The sequence below is a fragment of the Lissotriton helveticus genome, chromosome 10, assembly GCF_964261635.1.
Source record: "Lissotriton helveticus chromosome 10, aLisHel1.1, whole genome shotgun sequence".
NCBI classification, from domain to species: Eukaryota; Metazoa; Chordata; class Amphibia; order Caudata; family Salamandridae; genus Lissotriton; species Lissotriton helveticus.
In genome coordinates, this window is record NC_136071.1 from 189,530,910 (window position 1) to 189,550,765 (window position 19,856).

At 47.3% G+C, this 19,856-nt stretch overlaps 1 protein-coding gene across 1 annotated transcript in view; it reads right to left on the bottom strand.

Moving 5' to 3' along the window:
• LOC144786123 (acyl-coenzyme A synthetase ACSM3, mitochondrial-like) overlaps positions 1-19,856 on the bottom strand; it is a 606,835-nt gene that overhangs the window by 115,506 nt on the left and 471,473 nt on the right. Inside the window, 2 exon segments of the mRNA XM_078665089.1 lie at positions 13,375-13,476; positions 13,815-13,895. Of these exon segments, the coding sequence (XP_078521215.1) occupies positions 13,375-13,476; positions 13,815-13,895 (183 nt within the window).

Here is a 19,856-nt window from a genome sequence, read left to right on the forward strand (position 1 = left end):
TGTGCTGTCCCCGTGCTCCGCTGTCTGCTCGGTGGTTGTGCCTGGTCGGGCCGGGTTGGTGCCTGCCTGGCCTCCTGGGGCTGCTGGGTGCTGTTGGCTTCTTGGTCCTTCTGCTCACGGGGGTGTTTGCTCCCTGGGTTGTTCTGGTCTCATCTGGTTCCCTTGGTGGGTGCCTGGCTGAGGTTTCGGCTGGGGCGTGCCACTCCTGCGTGTTGGGCTCCTTTTTGGGCTCTGCTTCCTTGCTGGTCTCCCCTTGGGTCCTGGTAGGGTGTTCTGCGTTGGGGCCGCTTCCTGGTGGTACCTTCTGGGCCTTCTCCTAGTGATGGTTCTCTTCCCGGGCTTGTTTCCCCGGTGTTGTGGGCCTGTGTGGGGTTCTGTGGCTCCGGTTCTGCCGGCTTCTTGCTGGTTGTGTGTGGCCTCGGGCTGTGCCTCCTGGGTTTTCGGGCTGTGCTGTCCTTTTTCGGCCTGCTCTGGGGGTTTGTTGCCGGACGTTTCCTGGTTCTTTCCTGGTTCTGTGGTCCTGGCTCACTTCTTCCTCCCTTGCTTCCCTGGGCTTTGTTCCTGGTGTGGGTCTGTCTGGGTGCCCCTCCCTCTCTGGTTGGGGTGCTGTTCTGTGGTGCTCTTGCCTCTGCGGGTCTCTCCCTCCTGGCTGCGGGTTGTCTGTGGTTTTCCTGCTGCTTGGTCCTCTGCTCTCCTTCTGGGGTGTGCTTGGGCCTGCTGTTCCTCCTACGTGGTCGGGTTGCTTGGCTCTGGTCCTGGCTTCCTCGGTTCTGTTGGCGTTTGTTGCCCTGTGTTTTTGCTGTTTGCTTGGCTCCTCTCTGGTGTTGCTGGGTTGGGGCCTTGTGGTTGTGGTCTGGGTCCTGTGCTCTCTGGGGCTTTCTTTTTCCGCTGCTCCTGCCCTTGCTGCTTGCCTGGCCTGGGTGTGGGGTTCCTGGGCGGTCCTGTGCCGTGTGGGCACCTTCTTTTGTGCTGCCCTCTGTGCCTCGTTGGGCGGCTGCTGGGGTTTCCCAGATGCTCTGTGCTCCCCTCCTGCCTTGTGTTCCCTCCCTTTGGGGTTGGGGTTTTCTGGGGTTGTGGTCGATGTCTCTGTACCCGCCCTTGTTGGGTTTTCTTTGTTGTTGGTTTCCGGTCTTGTTGGCCTCTCCTTGCTTGGTGGGCTTTCGGCTGGGTTCTGGGGTTTTTGGGGTTCTTTCCCCCTCCCTGTCTTTCGGGACGGGTTCTCCTTCCTGTTCGGCTCCTGGGTTCTCTTTGCTTCCTGGGCCTCCTCGGCTGGGTTTCCTCCTCTGGTCTCTTGGGGTCGAGTCCTTTGATTTTGGGAGGTTGGCCGGTTTCTGGCCTGTGCTTTCTCCTTCCTTTTTGCTTTGGGTGCTTGTGTCTGCGCTCTGTTGGCCGTTTCTTTCTTTGGCTTTCTTACGGGATGTCCCGGTTTCCTTGTGGGTCTACCGGGTCCTGTGTGCCTTCCTGCTGGTTCTGGGCTTGGCGGCCTTCTCCGGTGGGTTGTTTTGGCGGGTCCTTTGTGTCCTGGTCCCGGTCACGGTTGCTGGTTTCTCGGGTTGGCGGCCTCCTTTCTTTTGGAGCCCTGGCTTTTTCTTTGTCTCCGGTCCTTGTCCCTGCTGTCATGTTCTGGGTTGCGGGCCGGTTGTTTCCTGCGGTCTTCCTTTCCTCCTTCTCGGTGCTCCCTTGGGTTACTGCTTTGTTGTGGTTTTCTGGGTGTGCTTGTGCGTGCGGAAGGCCGGTTTTTCTGCTTTGGTATTCTCCACTTTGTAATGAATGGGACGAGGACATAAGGGACCTGGGGGTAATGCTCTATTACTTACCGGTAATCTTCATTACTCCGGGTCCCGCTGTCCTCGTCCCATTCGTACGCCCCTCCCTCCCTCCCGGACGGCCGGCCTCCCTGTCTGGACTTGTTAGTACAGGAGGGCTGCTGGGTAAGTACCGCTTATGTACTCCCGGGGGGAGGGGCAGTATTAGTGTCCCGGTACAAAAGGGGGTGGTAATGGACGGAGCATCTGAATCAATCAAACACTCACACCCAGTCAAAGGATCTGGGTTTAATCCATCACCGTTCTTTAGCCCACTCTGCCACCCCAGTTCAGACATGGCTATATGCAAATCAGTCTGACCCTGTGCCTCATGGGAACAGTCCAGCCCGAACTGCCAAGCCATGCCTTCCCTGGACCGGAAAAAAGCTTCCGAGGACCGGTTTCTGGCATTACAGCCGTCTTCAGCCCGGCTTGCTTGATTCCAGTGGCAAAGTGAGCAAGGGACTCACGTCTGAGCATATCCTGCCACACTTATGGCGGCCAAAAGCGGTACAAAAGGGGGTGGTAATGGACGGAGCATCTGAATCAATCAAACACTCACACCCAGTCAAAGGATCTGGGTTTAATCCATCACCGTTCTTTAGCCCACTCTGCCACCCCAGTTCAGACATGGCTATATGTAAATCAGTCTGACCCTTTGCCTCATGGGAACAGTCCAGCCCGAACTGCAAAGCCATGCCTTCCCTGGACCGGAAACAAGCTTCCGAGGACCGGTTTCTGGCATTACAGCTGTCTTCAGCCCGGCTTGCTTGAATCCAGTGGCAAAGTGAGCAAGGGACTCACGTCTAACCAACTGGACCTTAATCACAGCGGTTGCTCCACTCGCGCTTTGCCTCCTTACAGACGCTTCGCTTCCAGCCACCTGATTGCCCTGATTGCTGCCTGGTTGTCCTGATTGAGCGCCTCGTAGGGCACGCAGCGCTTGGTATCGTTAATATTTATTTTATGCCAGCTTGCCCTATTACAGCGTTTGTATCGCGCCTGACATCATTTTAGTGCCTACTTAATTTATGCTCATTGGCCTGCATTGCGGGGAAGGTTAAAAGCGCCTGCACTGTGTTTGAAATATTTTAACATTTGGTGTACCTTATCTCGCACTCCGGCTGTGCCCCAGTTTCGTTTCTGCTACCGGGCTGCCATTTTGTGGAGTTTTTGTTTACATTGTTTGTGCCCGTGTCTCCTCCCAGCTCCCGCCTCCCAGCTGCCCCGCCCACGCTCCGCCCCCTCCACTCTCCATTTATGTCCAATGACCCAACGCGCAGCGTCCACGCGCTGCGGCCGCGCCGAAGGTGAGCCAAAGGTAAGTCCGTCTACGCCCGTCCGCGCCAAGACCGCGCCCAGCGCCAGACCCCCTGGTCCCCGTAATGCCCAGCCCACTCGTATCACTTACGATACCACCACCCTCCTAGCCCTTAACCCTGGCCGTTCCCCCAACTGCGCCCAAGCCGCTCCTGGACACACCCATGGACCCTTCTCTTGCAACTCCTGCAAGTTCGACTGCACCAAAACCAACTCCTCATCCTCCAACACCAATCAGAGACCTGACACCAACCACCTAAAATGCATCCTGCTCAACACCCGCTCGATCCACAGACACGCCATCGACCTCTGGAATCTACTAGACACCATCTCACCAGACGTCGCCTTCCTAACAGAAACATGGATGAACGCCTCCTCAGCCCCAGACATCACCATTGCCTTCCCGCAAGGATACAAGATCATCCGTAAGGACCGCATCAAGCAAACAGGAGGAGGCATCGCTATCGTCCATAAGAACTCCATCCGCGTCTCAACCAGCTCAGACGCCAACCTTACCAGCGCCGAACACCTCCACTTCCAGATCCACACCGACCCCAAGACCACACTCAGAGGCACCCTCCTCTACCGGCCTCCAGGACCCCGTGCACAATTCAGTGACGACATCACTGACTTTATCACTCCACACGCCCTCCCCTCCGAGGACTACATTCTATTGGGAGACCTCAATTTTCACCTGGAAAACAGCAACGACAGCAGCGCCACCACCCTTCTGGACAATCTTGCCAACCTCGGACTCAAACAACTTGTCACTACCCCCACCCACATTGCAGGTCACACACTCGACCCCATCTTCACCTCCAGCAAACATGTCTCATTCAGTCACACCACAGCTCTTCATTGGACGGACCACAGCTGCGTTCACTTTACCTACAATAAGACCACAATCCATAACAATCCTCAACCCACCCTGCGAAGAAACTGGAACAAAATCACCATCGACCAGATCTCCTCATCGCTTCTTCTAAACCCTCCCGCCCACTTCTCAAACCCCGACCAAGCAGCCATTAACCTCACCCAATGGCTATCCAACAGCGCCGACATCCTAGCACCATTGAAAAAACGCCAAAGCAAACTAGGCAGCAAAAACGCCTCCTGGTTCAACGATGATCTTAAGAAATCGAAGAAACTTTGTCGCTCCCTCGAGAAGACCTGGAAAAAAGACCCAAACACCAACACCAGGGACGCCTTCAAAAACGCCACCCGCACACACCACCAACTTATCCGGTCTGCCAAGAAAGCCGCATTCAAAGACCGACTAGATAACAACGCCCACAACAGCAAGGAATTATTCAACATCGTCAAAGAATTTACCAACCCATCAGCCAACTCCAATGACATCACCCCCTCCCAAGCCCTCTGCGACTCCCTAGCTTCCTTCTTCCACAACAAAATCGCAGACATCCACAACAGCTTCGACAACCGACCCGGACACCAACCCACCCAACCTTCTACGGGACCTTCACCCCCCTTGAACATCCTTAATGACTGGAACCCAATCTCCACTGAGGACACCATCCGCCTGATGAACTCCACCCACTCAGGATCCCCCACAGACCCATGCCCTCACCACATCTTCAACAAAGCAGACTCCATCATAGCACCACACCTCCGAGATGTCATCAACTGCTTCCTCAACTCCGCCACCTTCCCGGAAAGCTGGAAACACGCAGAACTCAGCGCCCTTCTGAAAAAACCCACAGCTGACCCCACCGAACTCAAAAACTACCGCCCCATCTCGCTTCTTCCATTCCCGGCCAAAGTCATCGAGAAAGCTGTCAACAACCAGCTCGCCACCTTCCTCGAAACCAACAAATCCCTCGACCCCTCACAGTCCGGCTTCCGAGCCAAACACAGCACTGAAACCGCACTCATCGCAGCAACAGACGACATTCGAACTCTACTGGACAATGGAGACACAGTCGCCCTCATCCTCCTTGACCTCTCCGCTGCCTTCGACACAGTCTGTCATAGCACCCTTCTACAGCGCCTCAGAAACGTCGGAATCCAAGGAAAAGCACTGGAATGGATCACCTCGTTCCTCACCGGAAGAACCCAGAGAGTCCGCCTCCCGCCATTCAAGTCAGAGGCCTCTGAAGTCATCTGCGGCGTACCACAAGGATCGTCACTCAGCCCCACCCTCTTCAACGTATACATGAGCCCCCTTGCGGCCATCGCTCGCCAACACAATCTTAACATCATCTCCTACGCTGACGACATTCAACTGATCCTCTCACTCACCAAAGACCCTAACACCGCCAAAACCAACTTACACGAAGGAATGAAAGAAGTAGCCGAGTGGATGAAGCACAGCCGTCTGAAACTGAACTCAGACAAAACAGAAGTCCTCATCTTAGGCACCTCCCCCTCCGCCTGGGATGACTCTTGGTGGCCAGAGGCCCTTGGAAAAGCACCCACCCCGACGGACCACGCACGGAACCTGGGCGTCATCCTGGACTCCTCACTCTCGAAGACCAGACAAGTCAACGCCGTTTCATCATCTTGCTTCAACATTCTTCGCATGTTCAAAAAAACATTTCGCTGGATCCCCACCGAAACTAGAAAAACGGTCACCCACGCACTGGTCACGAGCCGCCTGGACTACGGAAACACCCTATATGCCGGTACCACCGCAAAACTCCAGAAAAAACTCCAACGCATCCAGAACGCTTCAGCCAGGCTCATACTAGACATCCCGCGTAAAGAACACATCTCTGGTCACCTGAAAAACCTCCACTGGCTCCCCGTAAATAAGGGGATTACTTTCTGTCTCCTAACCCACGCACACAAAGCACTTTACGAACTTGGACCCGAATGCCTCAACACACGACTGTCCTTCTACACCCCCTCCCGTCAGCTACGATCCTCCAACCAAGCCCTTGCCACTGTACCTCGCATCAACAAAACCACCATGGGAGGTAGATCCTTCTCCTACCTGGCAGCTAAAACCTGGAACTCACTTCCCACTCACCTTCGCCTTACTCAGAACCACCTAGCATTCAGAAAGCAACTTAAAACTTGGATATTCGACAAGTAATTCCACACCCCTCCTCAAGCGCCTTGAGACCCTATGGGTATGTAGCGCGCTATATAAATCTCCTGACTTGACTTGACTTGACGTCTGTGTATAAACAAGGGGGGTTGACCCATATATGTCACTGGGACCTGGGTTGAATAGATACTGAGAGGAGAGGGTCCCAGCGTGTTGAGGAAATGATTACATATAATTATCACAGGAATTACTCAACAACAAATGTTTTTATCCACACAGTTTAATTCACAGTGGGATAAAGTATATCTGATATACATCATGTAAAAAACAATCAACTGTATTAAACGTCATACAGTGCCCCGAGGAGGGAAAAGGAACGTGATAGTGAGGAGATAGTGCAGTGGTGGGATTAAGTGACAGTAAAATCAATCTTTAAAGCACTTATTCATGCTATCAACAAAGTAGCAACAACTTGCATGCCGCATAGTATTGTTATTCAAAGAAAGGCATACGACACAGAGTACAGTGTATATACAATTTTTGGCGTGAAGCTGCCACAGTAAAAACAAACAGTCGACGTTTCGACCCTCTAGTGGTTGCAGGATCGATTAACCTTGCTGTGGGGTCTTCATCAGGACCATAGGGGGAGGGTTGGGGCAAAGGACCTAATGAGGGTATAAATTACGAATTAGAGGGTACTCAATAAGCCTCAGAATTAACACATAGGTAGAGACAGACTAGATTAGTACGAATCAATTCACTAGGTGGATATTCTTGATTAAGCATTATTGCATGGTGCGAGTACTTAATTTAACAAATACACTTAATGCCCGTTGATTGGAACAGGGGGCTTGAACGAGCGCCTTAGAGGACAGGGACTGGTACGCATAGCTGGAAATAGGCCTGCTGACGGCGGTACCAAAAGGAGCGAATAGAAACTTAGTAAGCTGCTTAAAATGATCAGGGGGGGGAGAGAGAGAATCTCAAAATGGGGAACACAGGATAGACGCTGACGTCTGAGCATATCCTGCCACACTTATGGCGGCCAAAAGCGGTACAAAAGGGGGTGGTAATGGACGGAGCATCTGAATCAATCAAACACTCACACCCAGTCAAAGGATCTGGGTTTAATCCATCACCGTTCTTTAGCCCACTCTGCCACCCCAGTTCAGACATGGCTATATGCAAATCGGTCTGACCCTGTGCCTCATGGGAACAATCGAGCCCGAACTGCCAAGCCATGCCTTTCCTGGACCGGAAACAGTCAGACTGATTTGCATATAGCCATGTCTGAACTGGGGTGGCAGAGTGGGCTAAAGAACGGTGATGGATTAAACCCAGATCTTTTGACTGGGTGTGAGTGTTTGATTCAGATGCTCCGTCCACCCCCACCCCCTTTTGTACCGTATTAGTGTCCCAGCATTCCTCTTGTTTTTTTCTGTCGGGAGATGATCATCTCCACTTTGTAATGAATAGGACGAGGACAACGGGACCCGGAGTAATGAAGATTACCGGTATGTAATAGAGCATTCTACTACTCCAAGAAACCCACTTGATGAGGAATGACTGTAAGTGCGGCTTCTCAAATGCATATCCTGCAGGATTCCACAGGACCCCAGAGGAGTGTCAATCTTGACCATGTTGTTCAATGCACTTGGAAAGACAAAGTTGGACAGCACATTCTGGTAACAGGGCCCATTAAATTTGTCTCTGTATATTCACCAACTCCACTCTCTCAAGCATGCCTATCTCACTTCAGTACTACCATACTAAATGCCACATTGGGCATTATAATTATAGATCAAGACTTTAAAGGTAGATCGCTTTGCGAATAGTTTAGGCAAAGCAGCCTATTAGCATGGTGGTTCTGTCCTGGATGAGTTGGAGGAAAGGATGGCCTGACATGAAAGATGAAGAGTGGAGAGTAAATGACTGTGTTGCATGGTCTGCTAGAAAATAGCAGGGTGGGTGATGTTATGAAGTTAAAAGCATCAGAGCAAAGTTTCAGAGCTCCGTCGGAGTTGGTTAAACTCTCCCAGAATGCATTGAAAACATTTAAAGGAAGAATTTGGAATTCAAACACCGTAACTGCTGGGAAAAACTTAATGGACTCCTGGTTGATGTGGTGCGGTATGGAGGAAAAGATTCTAAGGCACCTGAGTCTGGTGTGAATGTCAAACCAAACACCCATTTCTCTACGAGGTGAGTGAAAAGACATGGGTTACTCTGAGACCATGTTTGAGCTTTATTTTAAATTTATATACCTGCTGAAACGTTTGTTATACATTTAATGATTTGTTCTATTTGGTTTTTCATTTTGACATTGTGGGGCCCATTACGATGTCGGGCGGATCGCCACCGCCATTGTGGCGGTGGCGATCTGCCCGACATTCATGCCCGGCCGCCACCCATTTTCCCACCGCTATATTACAATGGCGGGATAGACCACGGCGGACGTAAACACCGTCCGCCGCTTTTCCGCCCCAGTCGCCTTGCGGCCTGGCGGGAAATGTTTAATATGGTGGCGGTGTCTATTAGACACCGCCAGCCATATTATGATGGGCTTGCAGACATGCCTTTCCGTGGCGGCAATGCCGCCACAGAAAGGCATGCGGAGACTCCTTGCGGGGGCCCGTTGCGGGCCCCCTGGGACTCCGGGGGGTGCACATGGGGGGTACCTATGGTACCCCCCGCATTTCAAAGTGCAACATGGCAGGCACCGCACGGTGCCTGTCATGTGCTTTGAAATGCACAACGTGCATTTTTACCATTGCGGAGGGCGGTGCTTTCAGCACCGCCTGCCGCAATGGTAAAAATACAGGATGCGCCCATCCTAATGGCCAAGGCGGGACCGCCGCTCCTATGGCGGACGGCCCCGTTTTGCACGGGGATGGCGGGCGGGCAAAGTCCGCCCGCCATCCTAATGGACCACTTTGTCTTTTGTTTTCTTCAGAGAGATGTGTGGTGTCTCAGATTCTTTGAGGTCTGTGATTCTTTTAGAATGTTGAAATATGAACAGGCCTCTGAGTTCTAAGAAAGACAGTTGGTGGAAGCTGTTTGTGAGGTGCTCCATGGGTAATAAACTCACCTTTCATCTGATGTTTTGGTGTCTTCTGTAATCACTTTTTTATACTTTCACAGTAAATCTGAGGCAATTCCTCTCCAACACATTTGTGCTGAGAAGAGGCATGAGACAAGGGCGCCTGTAGTCACACCTGCTGTTTGCTCTGGCAGTTTAACAGCCCAGTTACTCCGATAGGATGCCTGCATTGCTGGGTTCAGATGGTCCAGGGAAATTAAATATAAGGTCTCCCTATACGCTGATAACCATGTGCTCTACATAAGTAATCCTGAAAGCATTCATATGGAGCGGTGGTGCTCCTCAGGTGGCCTTCAACAAATGATGTAAAATCGACATATGATAAATGATTTGCAATGATTGACCAAGTAATATGCGATTTTGTAAAATTGGATTGAAGATCTAAGTTGGTCTTAAAATCAATAAACGCAGACACTAAGAGGCGCAGTGCTATGGGGTCTGAGCCATTAAGCAAATCATCCTTATATAGTATAAACAAGAGTGGGGCAAGCACACAACTTTGTTGAAAACCCCTGCCAATCTTAATGTCCCTAGACACATTTTCGTTTTCATTTTCATTTAATCTAACACAAGCTCTCATGTCTATATGGAGATAAGTAAGAAAATGGACATGGGAGGCATACAGACCCTTAAGCAGCAGAATGTGCCATAATTTAGTTCAATTAACATAAACGAAAGCAGCGCTTAAATCCATAAAGGCAATGTATAAAGGCACACGCTTTACAGAAGTGCATTTGCCTATTATCAAATTCAATTGGCACATTGCTCAATTGTCCCAATACTACTTCTAATTAGGTTAAAACTGCTGTAGAATCTTTAACTTTTGCTACATTTAAAATAAATATATAAAATTAATTTGTGTTAATATTTAACATAAAAAATATTTTTACTATTTATTGAGCTAAACATTTATTTTAAACTTTTTACCGTACCTAGGTAGGCTCCACAGTTGGGATAGAGACTTACCTATAGTAATCTAGAGGGCAAAGTTTATTCAACATTATATTAAATAAGGTAAAATGTAGCTTTCACTCTGCACTGCAACACCAGAAAGGCACCTGGACAGGGGTGATGGTAATATAAAAAAAAATTATTTTGGGATATGGCGCACTTTTTAATAAGGAACAACATAAAAATACTATAGCACTATTAGCTTAATTTTGAATTACATTTTTTAATTCATTTAAATATATTAAGTTAAATATTCATTTTCCTGAAGTTTAAATTAAAAAATAAATTACCACCTACAGTAAAATAAAATATTTGTTATTATGTATTATTAATGATTAAAAGTGCAGATGATTCTGTTTGGGCCCACTCCTGAATTCTATTGTAGATTACAAGTCCCAGGATTTTAATAGCTGTATCGATCCATGAGATTGGTCTATAGCAATGGGGATCTTCACCATTACCCTTCTTGAATATAAGGACAATAATAGAAGTCTCCAAGAATCTGGAACATCTGTATGTGCTATGTTATTAAACATATTAGTTGAGACAAGGGACCAAAGTTGGATATTTATTTTGAATACGTTGATTGGTATGCCGTCAGGCCCTGGAGCTTTACCTCCCATGCTTTGTATAAGGGCTTCTTCCACCTCATCCACTGTCACCCTAACTTCAGTTAGTATCCTACTATGTATAGCAAATATATCCTTGATTGGCGGACCACATAAACATTGCTAAGATTATCTCCCCAGGATTCACTAGTAATATGGCTGAAGATTGGGGGGTCTGTCAGAACTTTTATGTATCATATCACAACAGTATCTATCTGGGCCACCATAGGAAACCTTTTCTAGCCTTCAGTCTATGTAGAATGCGCTTTCACTCTTGCTTATCTTTACCAGATATGGCTGCATTTCCTTGAATTAAAGTCACTCCATTGCTTACCTGTGACCAACAATTTAAACTGAAAGCGATATGTGTGCTTTATAAGGCCTATTATTATGTTGACTACGGGCCTCATTCAGGGTTTGGAGGAGTGGGAGCGCCGCCCTAATTCATCACTGATCCCATCCACCAAAATCACAAATCCCCCACTCGATTTAGAGCCAGGGAAAACACAAGGTGTCCTCGAGCAGAGTCTATGCTGGCTCTGTCACTTTAAACCTCTGACCTGGTGGCCCGTCTGCCAAAGGGCACCAGGCCACAGTGGCGGTTCACTGAAAGTAGGACAGCACTCATTTTTACCTGCCCATGTCCGGCAATGGGTAGGGAAAATGTAGAATGGCCCCTAAGCACCAGGAGAAAACCCCCTGCACGTTTTAGGACATTTAAGTTTTTTGTATGAGAAAAAAAAATCCTGCTGTGGGAGTTCATTTTCTCTGAACAAAAATGGCTGCTGGTAGAGAGACTTAAACTTTGCGCCCACTAGGCAAATCTTCAGTGCTGTGTAGGGCGCCAGCACTGCAGGGCAGCCTTCACAGCACTGGGATGGTCAACAGGCAGACAGGGATCTCTGAATATGGTGGATGGTCCTCCGCCCCTTGACCTACAGAGGGTTGTCCAGCACAGCCTAAATGAATCCCTATCTCACTACCTTCTCATCAGGAGTTCACTATTCGTCTATTTAGAACAGTGTCGATTATTTTTTAATTTACTCAGTTCTGCTTTGCGGCTTCCTGAGAGGAAGATAATATTCAGTTCCACGTGGCAATAAAAAGTTGATTGGTCAACCAATAAAACCTGATGCCTTCTGCACCAACCATTCTTTGAAGTGGCAAGAGGGTTCAGGTGAAAGGGTACAAAGGCAGTGGGATGAATAGAGTCAGAATAGGAAGCTTCCACAACATCTGTGATGAAGAGGGGTTTTCACTCTCTAACAGATAATTAAAGGTTTCTGACACAATGACAGCAAGAGAGCAAACTCATTTGTTTTACAGTTAGGTTTCACAATTTCTCTATATTCAGGTGCCATATGTTTGCAGGTGAATATAACCTTTTCTATCACTCTGTAAAAACCAAGTATTATATTGGTAAAGTAGAAGCGTACTCTTGTAACGCTTGAGTTTGGTTTTGAATTTTCATTCAAGGAAATGTGATTGCCCTAAATCATTAGGAAGTATATATCATGAACTGCTGTACATTGAAACGTTTTCACACCTGCTCTTGCAGGAATTCTCGGTACTGAGAAAAATATTGCGATTGTTAGTGTTAAGTTATGATTGGACAGCTCCAATCCATGTATTTCGACATAATCGACTTACATTAAACTGGCAGATGCATCAAAGTAAATACCGGGAGCAAATGGGCAGATTCTCAGAATCTGCCCCTTTGCTCCCGGTATTCTTGCATTTGGGATGCATCATCCCAAATGCAAAAATCGTAATGTAAGGAATCTCTAAATTGAGATTCCTTAAATTGCGATTGCATTTAAGGAATCCCAAATTGAGATTCCTTAAATGCAATGCATGAAAGTAAAAAAAATAGCGAATTCGCTAATAGGGGGAGTAAATTACCATGAAGTTGGACTTCATGGTAATTTGCTAAAACTTTGAAAAAAGTACTTTTGTGCATTTTTCAAAGTTTCATGTTGCGCACAAACATGCCCTTAGGGCATGTGTGTGTGCAACGTATGTGCATAGATCAATTACAGGGGTGCAACAGGGTGTCATTTTGACACCCTTGCACCCTTGAAATTGCATGAGCAATTTGCGAGTACCTACTGGTACTCGCTAATTGCTCATGCAATCTCCAATACATTCCTATGGGCCTGTAGGCCCATAGGAATGAATGGGACAGCATTTCTTAATTGCGACTAGCAATTTGCGAGTAGCAATTAAGGAATGTTAAGGAATCGCTATTTTAATAGCGATTCCTACATGCATAGGATTTTGCTATTCCTAAATAGCGATTCCTTAAAAATCGCTATTTAGGAATAGCAAAAGGCTACGTTGATGCATCTGCCAGTATAGTCTTTTATTTCGTATTTCTTTATAACTTCCAAGCCGCAGTCAATATTTTACTGTACAAGATAACACTTTTCAAAATAATATTCATGTTTTCTTAAAACAAGACATTGCAACATTCTACGCTTTGCAAGGGTGAAGTATATAATATTAAACTTCAAGCTTTTCGTTTGCACTTTAGAACAGTTTTTTGATATTTAATGTTGACTGTTTCCTTAAATTCCTTACTAGGTACTCAGAGAAAAGAGAAAATGGCCTTTTGGGTTTCACTCTGATTGCGATGTCTCCCTCCTTTCCCGGTGGCAGTATGTTCTCGTTTTCATCAATGATCTGTGATAAAAGAAAATATAATTCATGACACCTATTTTCTCTTAAAAATTCCTTCAGCATATTCTTAAATCCTGGTTAAATCCAGGGGCACAATAACACCAGATGCAGACCAGGTATTCCTCTGTGCTGCCACTCCGTGTCACCTCTTGAACAGCTACAGTGGAGTCACTGCCGCAGCAGGCTTCTTTAGATTCTTGCCTCAACTGGAATTGGAGGTTAGGAGTAACCTCACACCTCTATTGAATCTCAGGAGTTTACAGTTCCTGGCACTGAGCCATAAAGCTTTGAAACATATTTCTGAGTGTATATGGCATTAACAAATGAGCTTTGAATCCTACCTGTACATCATAACCTGGCGTCGGTTTCCCCATAGAGCCTAGCTTGATTTTCATTCCCTTGAGAGTCCCACAAACTAAAACCTGGATTAAAAACAAAGAAAAGACATTTGAACTTCATTACTCCCTCAATGGAAGTTAGAAATAATGGGGAGCTGTTGAAACACTCAAACATAAAACCGTGAGCACATGGAATTAAAAAAAGAGTTTGTTTGTATAGCACTGAATCTGCCACTCTTTGGTCCCTTTGCAGTATTAGGAATTCTGAAGTTGAAAAGGACTCGGTCAAGATACTCTCGACAGTGATGGCGAATAATGATGATGATTAATTTGTGATCTTTGCTTCAGTCAATCTTGCCTTCTTCCAGGATGCTAGCCTCTTAAAAGCTGTATAGTTTTACACCATTTAATCAGAACATCATATATAGATGTTCAGCCTGCTTCAGTAAAGACCACCAACCATAACTTAGTACAATAATTGGAAACATATAAAATGTATGAACATGGAAGGTAAGAAACAGCCTGATTTGTTGTTAGGCTCCTTAAATGAGATGACATCCCATCACACCTATAAACTAATGAGTATCTGTAATCTTGGTTTTAGACTTTGGCCCCAGCCTCACACTAATTCACTGCGACATACCAAGTGAGTGACCCCTCATAGTGACAGCAGGACTACTGTCCCAGCCCGGGTTGTGACCTGTGTATCGCAGTTGTGGCAACATATCATTTGGCAGTGATTATAGTCTCACCAGGATTTTTGTTACCTGTGTCATGTCAGTATTAACCTACTGGCCCATTCACCCAAAGTTTCCACTGCTCACAGTGAACCCGGAACCCTAGCGCCGAGATCCCGTGCACTTGAAATGTGAGTGCCCGCAAGAGGAGTTGGTATGCAGTACATGAATGTCTGAGTGAACCAAAGTGGCCAGTGTGTTCCATTCTGCAAAGCCCCTGGCCTGGTCATGTGCAAAAGATGGAGGTTAGAGAGCTTTTTCAGACAGTGGGTGGGTATTGCTAACATTCCTGAGAAGGGAGGGAGCACTTTTCCAGGTCTTACAGGCTCTCACATATGTATATGCTTCTATATTCGTAATTGGCTTGCTGTTTTGCATTCCTAGTTGGTTTCACTTCAATTTTGCATCTCTACGTGCTCCACCTGTTAGGACTCCCGTGGTTCCCAGCAACAAATTCTCATATTGACTAGAGTGGTCTAAATAGGCATCTCAGATGTGAAAAGATTCCCCAGTTCCCTGAAGCCTGGCCTACTTTACTTTATTTGGGGACTTGCATGCCTTGGCTCCCCCCGCATGTAGCACAACTTGGCTTTACTTTCTCTTTAACCAATGGCTGAGGTACATCCTCTTCCATGTTGTGAGCCTTTAGTGTCAGTCTACTTGCATTAAGTAATGTGTTACATATTTGTTTTGTCTTTTTTTTCAAACGATATTCCCTACTTCTAATAGAGCTCAGGTCTGGGGTCTACAGATCTAGGTCACGTTCTCCTAGCCCTTAGTTTTTATCAGCTATTTGCCTTCTGAGTTTGCCACCTGCAGAGAGATCCCCTATTCTCTGCATTCAATTGAAACCTGTGCCTGCTGCCCAACATGATAAAAGTCACTGTTTCTGAGTCCAGTCATTGGCATCTGTCTTCAGATCCTGGCCTCAAACTCTGCCAGACACAAGCCTCCCAAGTAATATCCACACGAGCCATCGCTGGCATTGCTCTGTTCTCTCCTGGGACTGAATGTTTCTCACTTGGAGTCTGGTTGGTGTGGCGTGGTATTTCCCGTTCAGGGTCAATTGCACAGGCCTGGCTTGCTCCATCTTGAAGCACTGGCAATGCACTGCTTCAGCCGCCCCCCAGTACTAACACTCTCTCTTTTTGTCCCACGGACCCTGTCACGCCTTCTTTTCATGTCAGCTTTCAGGCTGCGAGGAGCAAGTTGGATGGGGTATATTTAATTCCTCTGCCTTCGTAGATTATCAGGTCCAGGCTGCAAGAACTGGGGACCATTTGGCCGTTTTACCTTCTCTTTAGAGTAACCATGGATTGGCCACTTTTTTACTAGCTCATCTGAATGAAAATCCTCATCATCAGTATGAATTTATTGCGACCACCAGGGCCATAAAATTACAAATAAAAATAAAATACACAATAAATAATTAAAAATAATACATTTACAACGTTACAGGTTCTTGTTTCATATAATTTACAGCCAGTAGCAATACAATAATTCATAAAATATCAAGAACTGGCACATAAGAAGTTTGGTACAGAGCATGTCAATAACATTTACCACCATTACATAGCAAAATGAATAAAACGAGCAAAAGGAATAAAACAGGGTGGTGAACAGGCTCAATGTAACTTTCTGCGGAGTACCCTCATTGCACCCAGAAACTTGTCTACTAGCGCCAAGATGCTCCTTGGAGTGAACGTTGCGCTTAAAAATACCATCATTCATTCATTCATACTGGGATAACAAACATTAGGCTGCAATCTACCCTCAGGATGCGAAGGGCAACAGAGTGGCTGCAAATGGGTAGCCAGATTTTACACGGTCGAGCATCAGCTGGACAAGCAAAGAATATATGTTTGATGCTCTCCACTGTAGGGGAACAGATGGGGAATGCATCAGTGGCCCCACCTCACCACTTAGTTGTAGATGCTCTCAGCAGAAGAGTGCCCACTCTAAACTGGAAGTATAACTTCCTGTCTATAGAAGCAGTCATGGAAGAGTGCCCACGCTAAACTGGAAGTATAACTTTCTGTCTATAGAAGCAGTCACAGAAGAGTGCCCTCTCTAAACGGGAAGTATAACTTCCTGTCTATAGAAGCCATCACGGAAGAGTGCCCACTGTAAACTGGAAGTATAACTTCCTGTCTATAGAAGCAGTCATTGAAGAGTGCCCACTGTAAACTGGAAGTATAACTTCCTGTCTATAGAAGCAGTCATGGAAGAGTGCCCACTGTAAACTGGAAGTATAACTTCCTGTCTATAGAAGCTGTCACAGAAGAGTGCCCACTCTAAACTGGAAGTATAACTTCCTGTCTATAGAAGCCATCACAGAAGAGTGCCCACTCTAAACTGGAAGTTTACCTTCCTGTCTATAGAAGCAGTCACAGAAGAGTGCCCATCTATAAAGACATTCACCTGGTCCCAGTATGGTTTATACTCACTCAAAGATTTGAAATCAGGTAAGTCACTAACCAGTTTAAAGGACTGGGCCTTTTTAATGCCACTGACTGCTACAGCTGCCCAATAAGATGACTTCAGGGAGTGCACAGACGGAAATGTAGTAGTAGCAGGGTGTTCCCAAAAATCTGTCAGCCCAAGAAGTCGAAAAGACTCTCTAATGTTCCAAAGCCAGAGGAGTTTGTGGAATTGGTCAATGACCAATACATCCTGAAGGCCTGCTGCATAGTTCACATGTTCTGGGGTAGTCTATAATAGGCGCAAATACAGAAGGGGCATAACCTGGCTTTATCAACTAGACTACTTAATCCCATGTCCAAGTGGAGTGGGTGCAAGAGGGTGCTTGGGGGGGCGAGGCTAAATTGCGTAAAAAAAAGTTTTTTCAGCACTGGTAAGCAGATCAATATTAGAAACGCCTCATAACTCTACCCTATACAAAACAGACCCCAAAAACTTGACCTCATCAGTGGGAAGTGCAGGGGTAATTGGTTCAGTATAAATGTTAAATGTCGTATACTTGTAAAGCGCACAGCTGCCCCAGCAAAGGGGCGTCCCGGCGCTGTATACCGCTGGGGAACCCGTCCTGGCTTTCCCTGTGGGATGGTCCCTACTGGGAATCCCCAAGGTGGAGCCAGGCATCCCCGGCGTTGATGGGGCCGTTGTGGAGATTAGGCAAGCTAATGCCCAGAGTTGCCGAGTGGGACCCCAGGTTAGAGTAGGCACCGAAGCGAGAATTGTCGAGTCCGCTGACCCTGGTCCAGGACCCTGCCGCGTCGGGAATTGAACCCTGGTCCCGGGCCGACATCTGCTCCCGGGTCTGCTGCCTCTAACCAGTGAGCCACACCACTCTATATGGGGTACAATATTCTTTTTGTAACGCCTATGAGTTGTCGGAGCTTTAGAGCGGCTTTAACAGGGGGTTTCCATGACACACGTCCAATGAACATAACTTCCAAATAGGTGGAAGAATCCACCGTCTCAAGGGGTGCCCCCCCGGACAACATTCTTCCTAAAAGACTTATGGGGATTAAATGACATCAACTTAGTTTTGGTAGTGTTGATCTCCAGACCCCAGGCAAGGCAAAACTCCTCAAAGCGATAAATGAGTTTGTTATTCCGCCCTGGGTCTTGTAGATCAGCAGCATGTCAATGGCAAATAATAACACTGGAATTTTTGTTCGAGCCACTATATGGGCATCTGCTTCAACCTGGGCTAGGAAGGAGACAATATCATTAGTAAACAAGGGAAAAAGCCTGGGAGCCAGTATACAGCCCTGGCATACACCTCTAAGGAGTGAAATCTTATCAGTCAGCTCGTCCTACTTCCCCCACCTAACACTAGCAAAATTGCTCTCATGAAAATGTATCCACAAGAAAAAGAGATTCTGGGACATATTTATTGCAAAGCAAACACAATGAGATGATGGACTGAGAGCTTAACATTGCAAACACTCACCCCCAGTCACAGATCTGGGTTGAATCCATCATCGTTCTTTAGCTCACTTTGCCACCCCAGTTCAGACACACCATATGCAAATCAGTCTTGACTCTGAGCCTCATGGAAACAGTCCAGACCGAACTGCCAAGCCATGTCTTCCCTTGACCAGAAACAAGCATCCTGGGACCGGTTTCGGGCTAATAGCCCTCATAAGCCAGGCTAGCTTGAATCCAGTGGCAAAGTGAGTAAGGGACCTACGTCTGGGCATACCCTGCCAACTTAGGGCAAACAAAGCAAACACAAGGAGATGATGAACGGAGTGCAGAACATTGCAAACACTCACCCCTAGTCACAGATCTGGGTTAATTCCATCATCGTTCTTTAGCTCACTTTGCCACCCCAGTTCAGATACATCTATACGCAAATCAGTCTTGACCCTGTGCCTAAGGTGAATAGTCCAGAGCGAACTGCCAAGCCATGTCTTTCCTGGACCAGAAACAAGCATCCTGGGACCGGTTTCGGGCTAACAGCCCTCTTCAGCCTGGCTAGCTTGAATCCAGTGGCAAAGTGAGCAAGAGACCCACGTCTGGGCATACCCTGTGAACTTAAGGTGAACAAAGCAAACACAAGGAGATGATGGACGGAGTGCTGAACATTGCAAACACTTACCCCCAGTCACAGATCTGGGCTGAATCCATCATCGTTCTTTAGCTCACTTTGCCACCCCAGGTCAGACACATCTATATGCGAATCAGTCTTGACCCTGTGCCTTATGGGAACAGTTCAGATCTAACTGCCAAGCCATGTCTTCCCTGGACCGGAAACAGGCATCCTGGGACCGGTTTCGGCTAACAGCCCTCATCAGCCAGGCTAGCTTGAATCCAGTGGCAAAGTGAGCAAGGAACCTACGCCTGGGCATACCCTGCCAACTTAGGAAATTGCAGCCAAGAACTGCCATGAGGTAGAATGGGGAACTAAATCAAAGATGATTCTGAGCTCGACAAAAGCAACATTCAAGTTATCCTTGCCGGTAATGACAGTGCACCAGTAAATCAATAGAAAGGGGAAGGCCTGATCGATTGTAGAGATTTTGGCCCAAAAACCTGCTTGAAAGAGGCTGAGAATATCCATCTCAAGAATCCAATCCTGAATCTTGTCAAGGAGGCAGCGACAAAGGACTTTTTTGGACACAATCAATTAGGCTTATTGGCCAATAGTTGTTAGGGTGTGATCTGTCACCTTTTTATCGGATCGGTATTACAATAGCGCCTTACCATGACTAAGGGATGGAGGCCCCACCAGGAATGGCACTGGTGATGGGTGAGATGTAGCGGGCCCAAGGCTCAATATCAGACAAAAGAAAGCCAGCCGGCACGTCGTCCGGTCCTGCAGCTTTGCCCCTTGCAG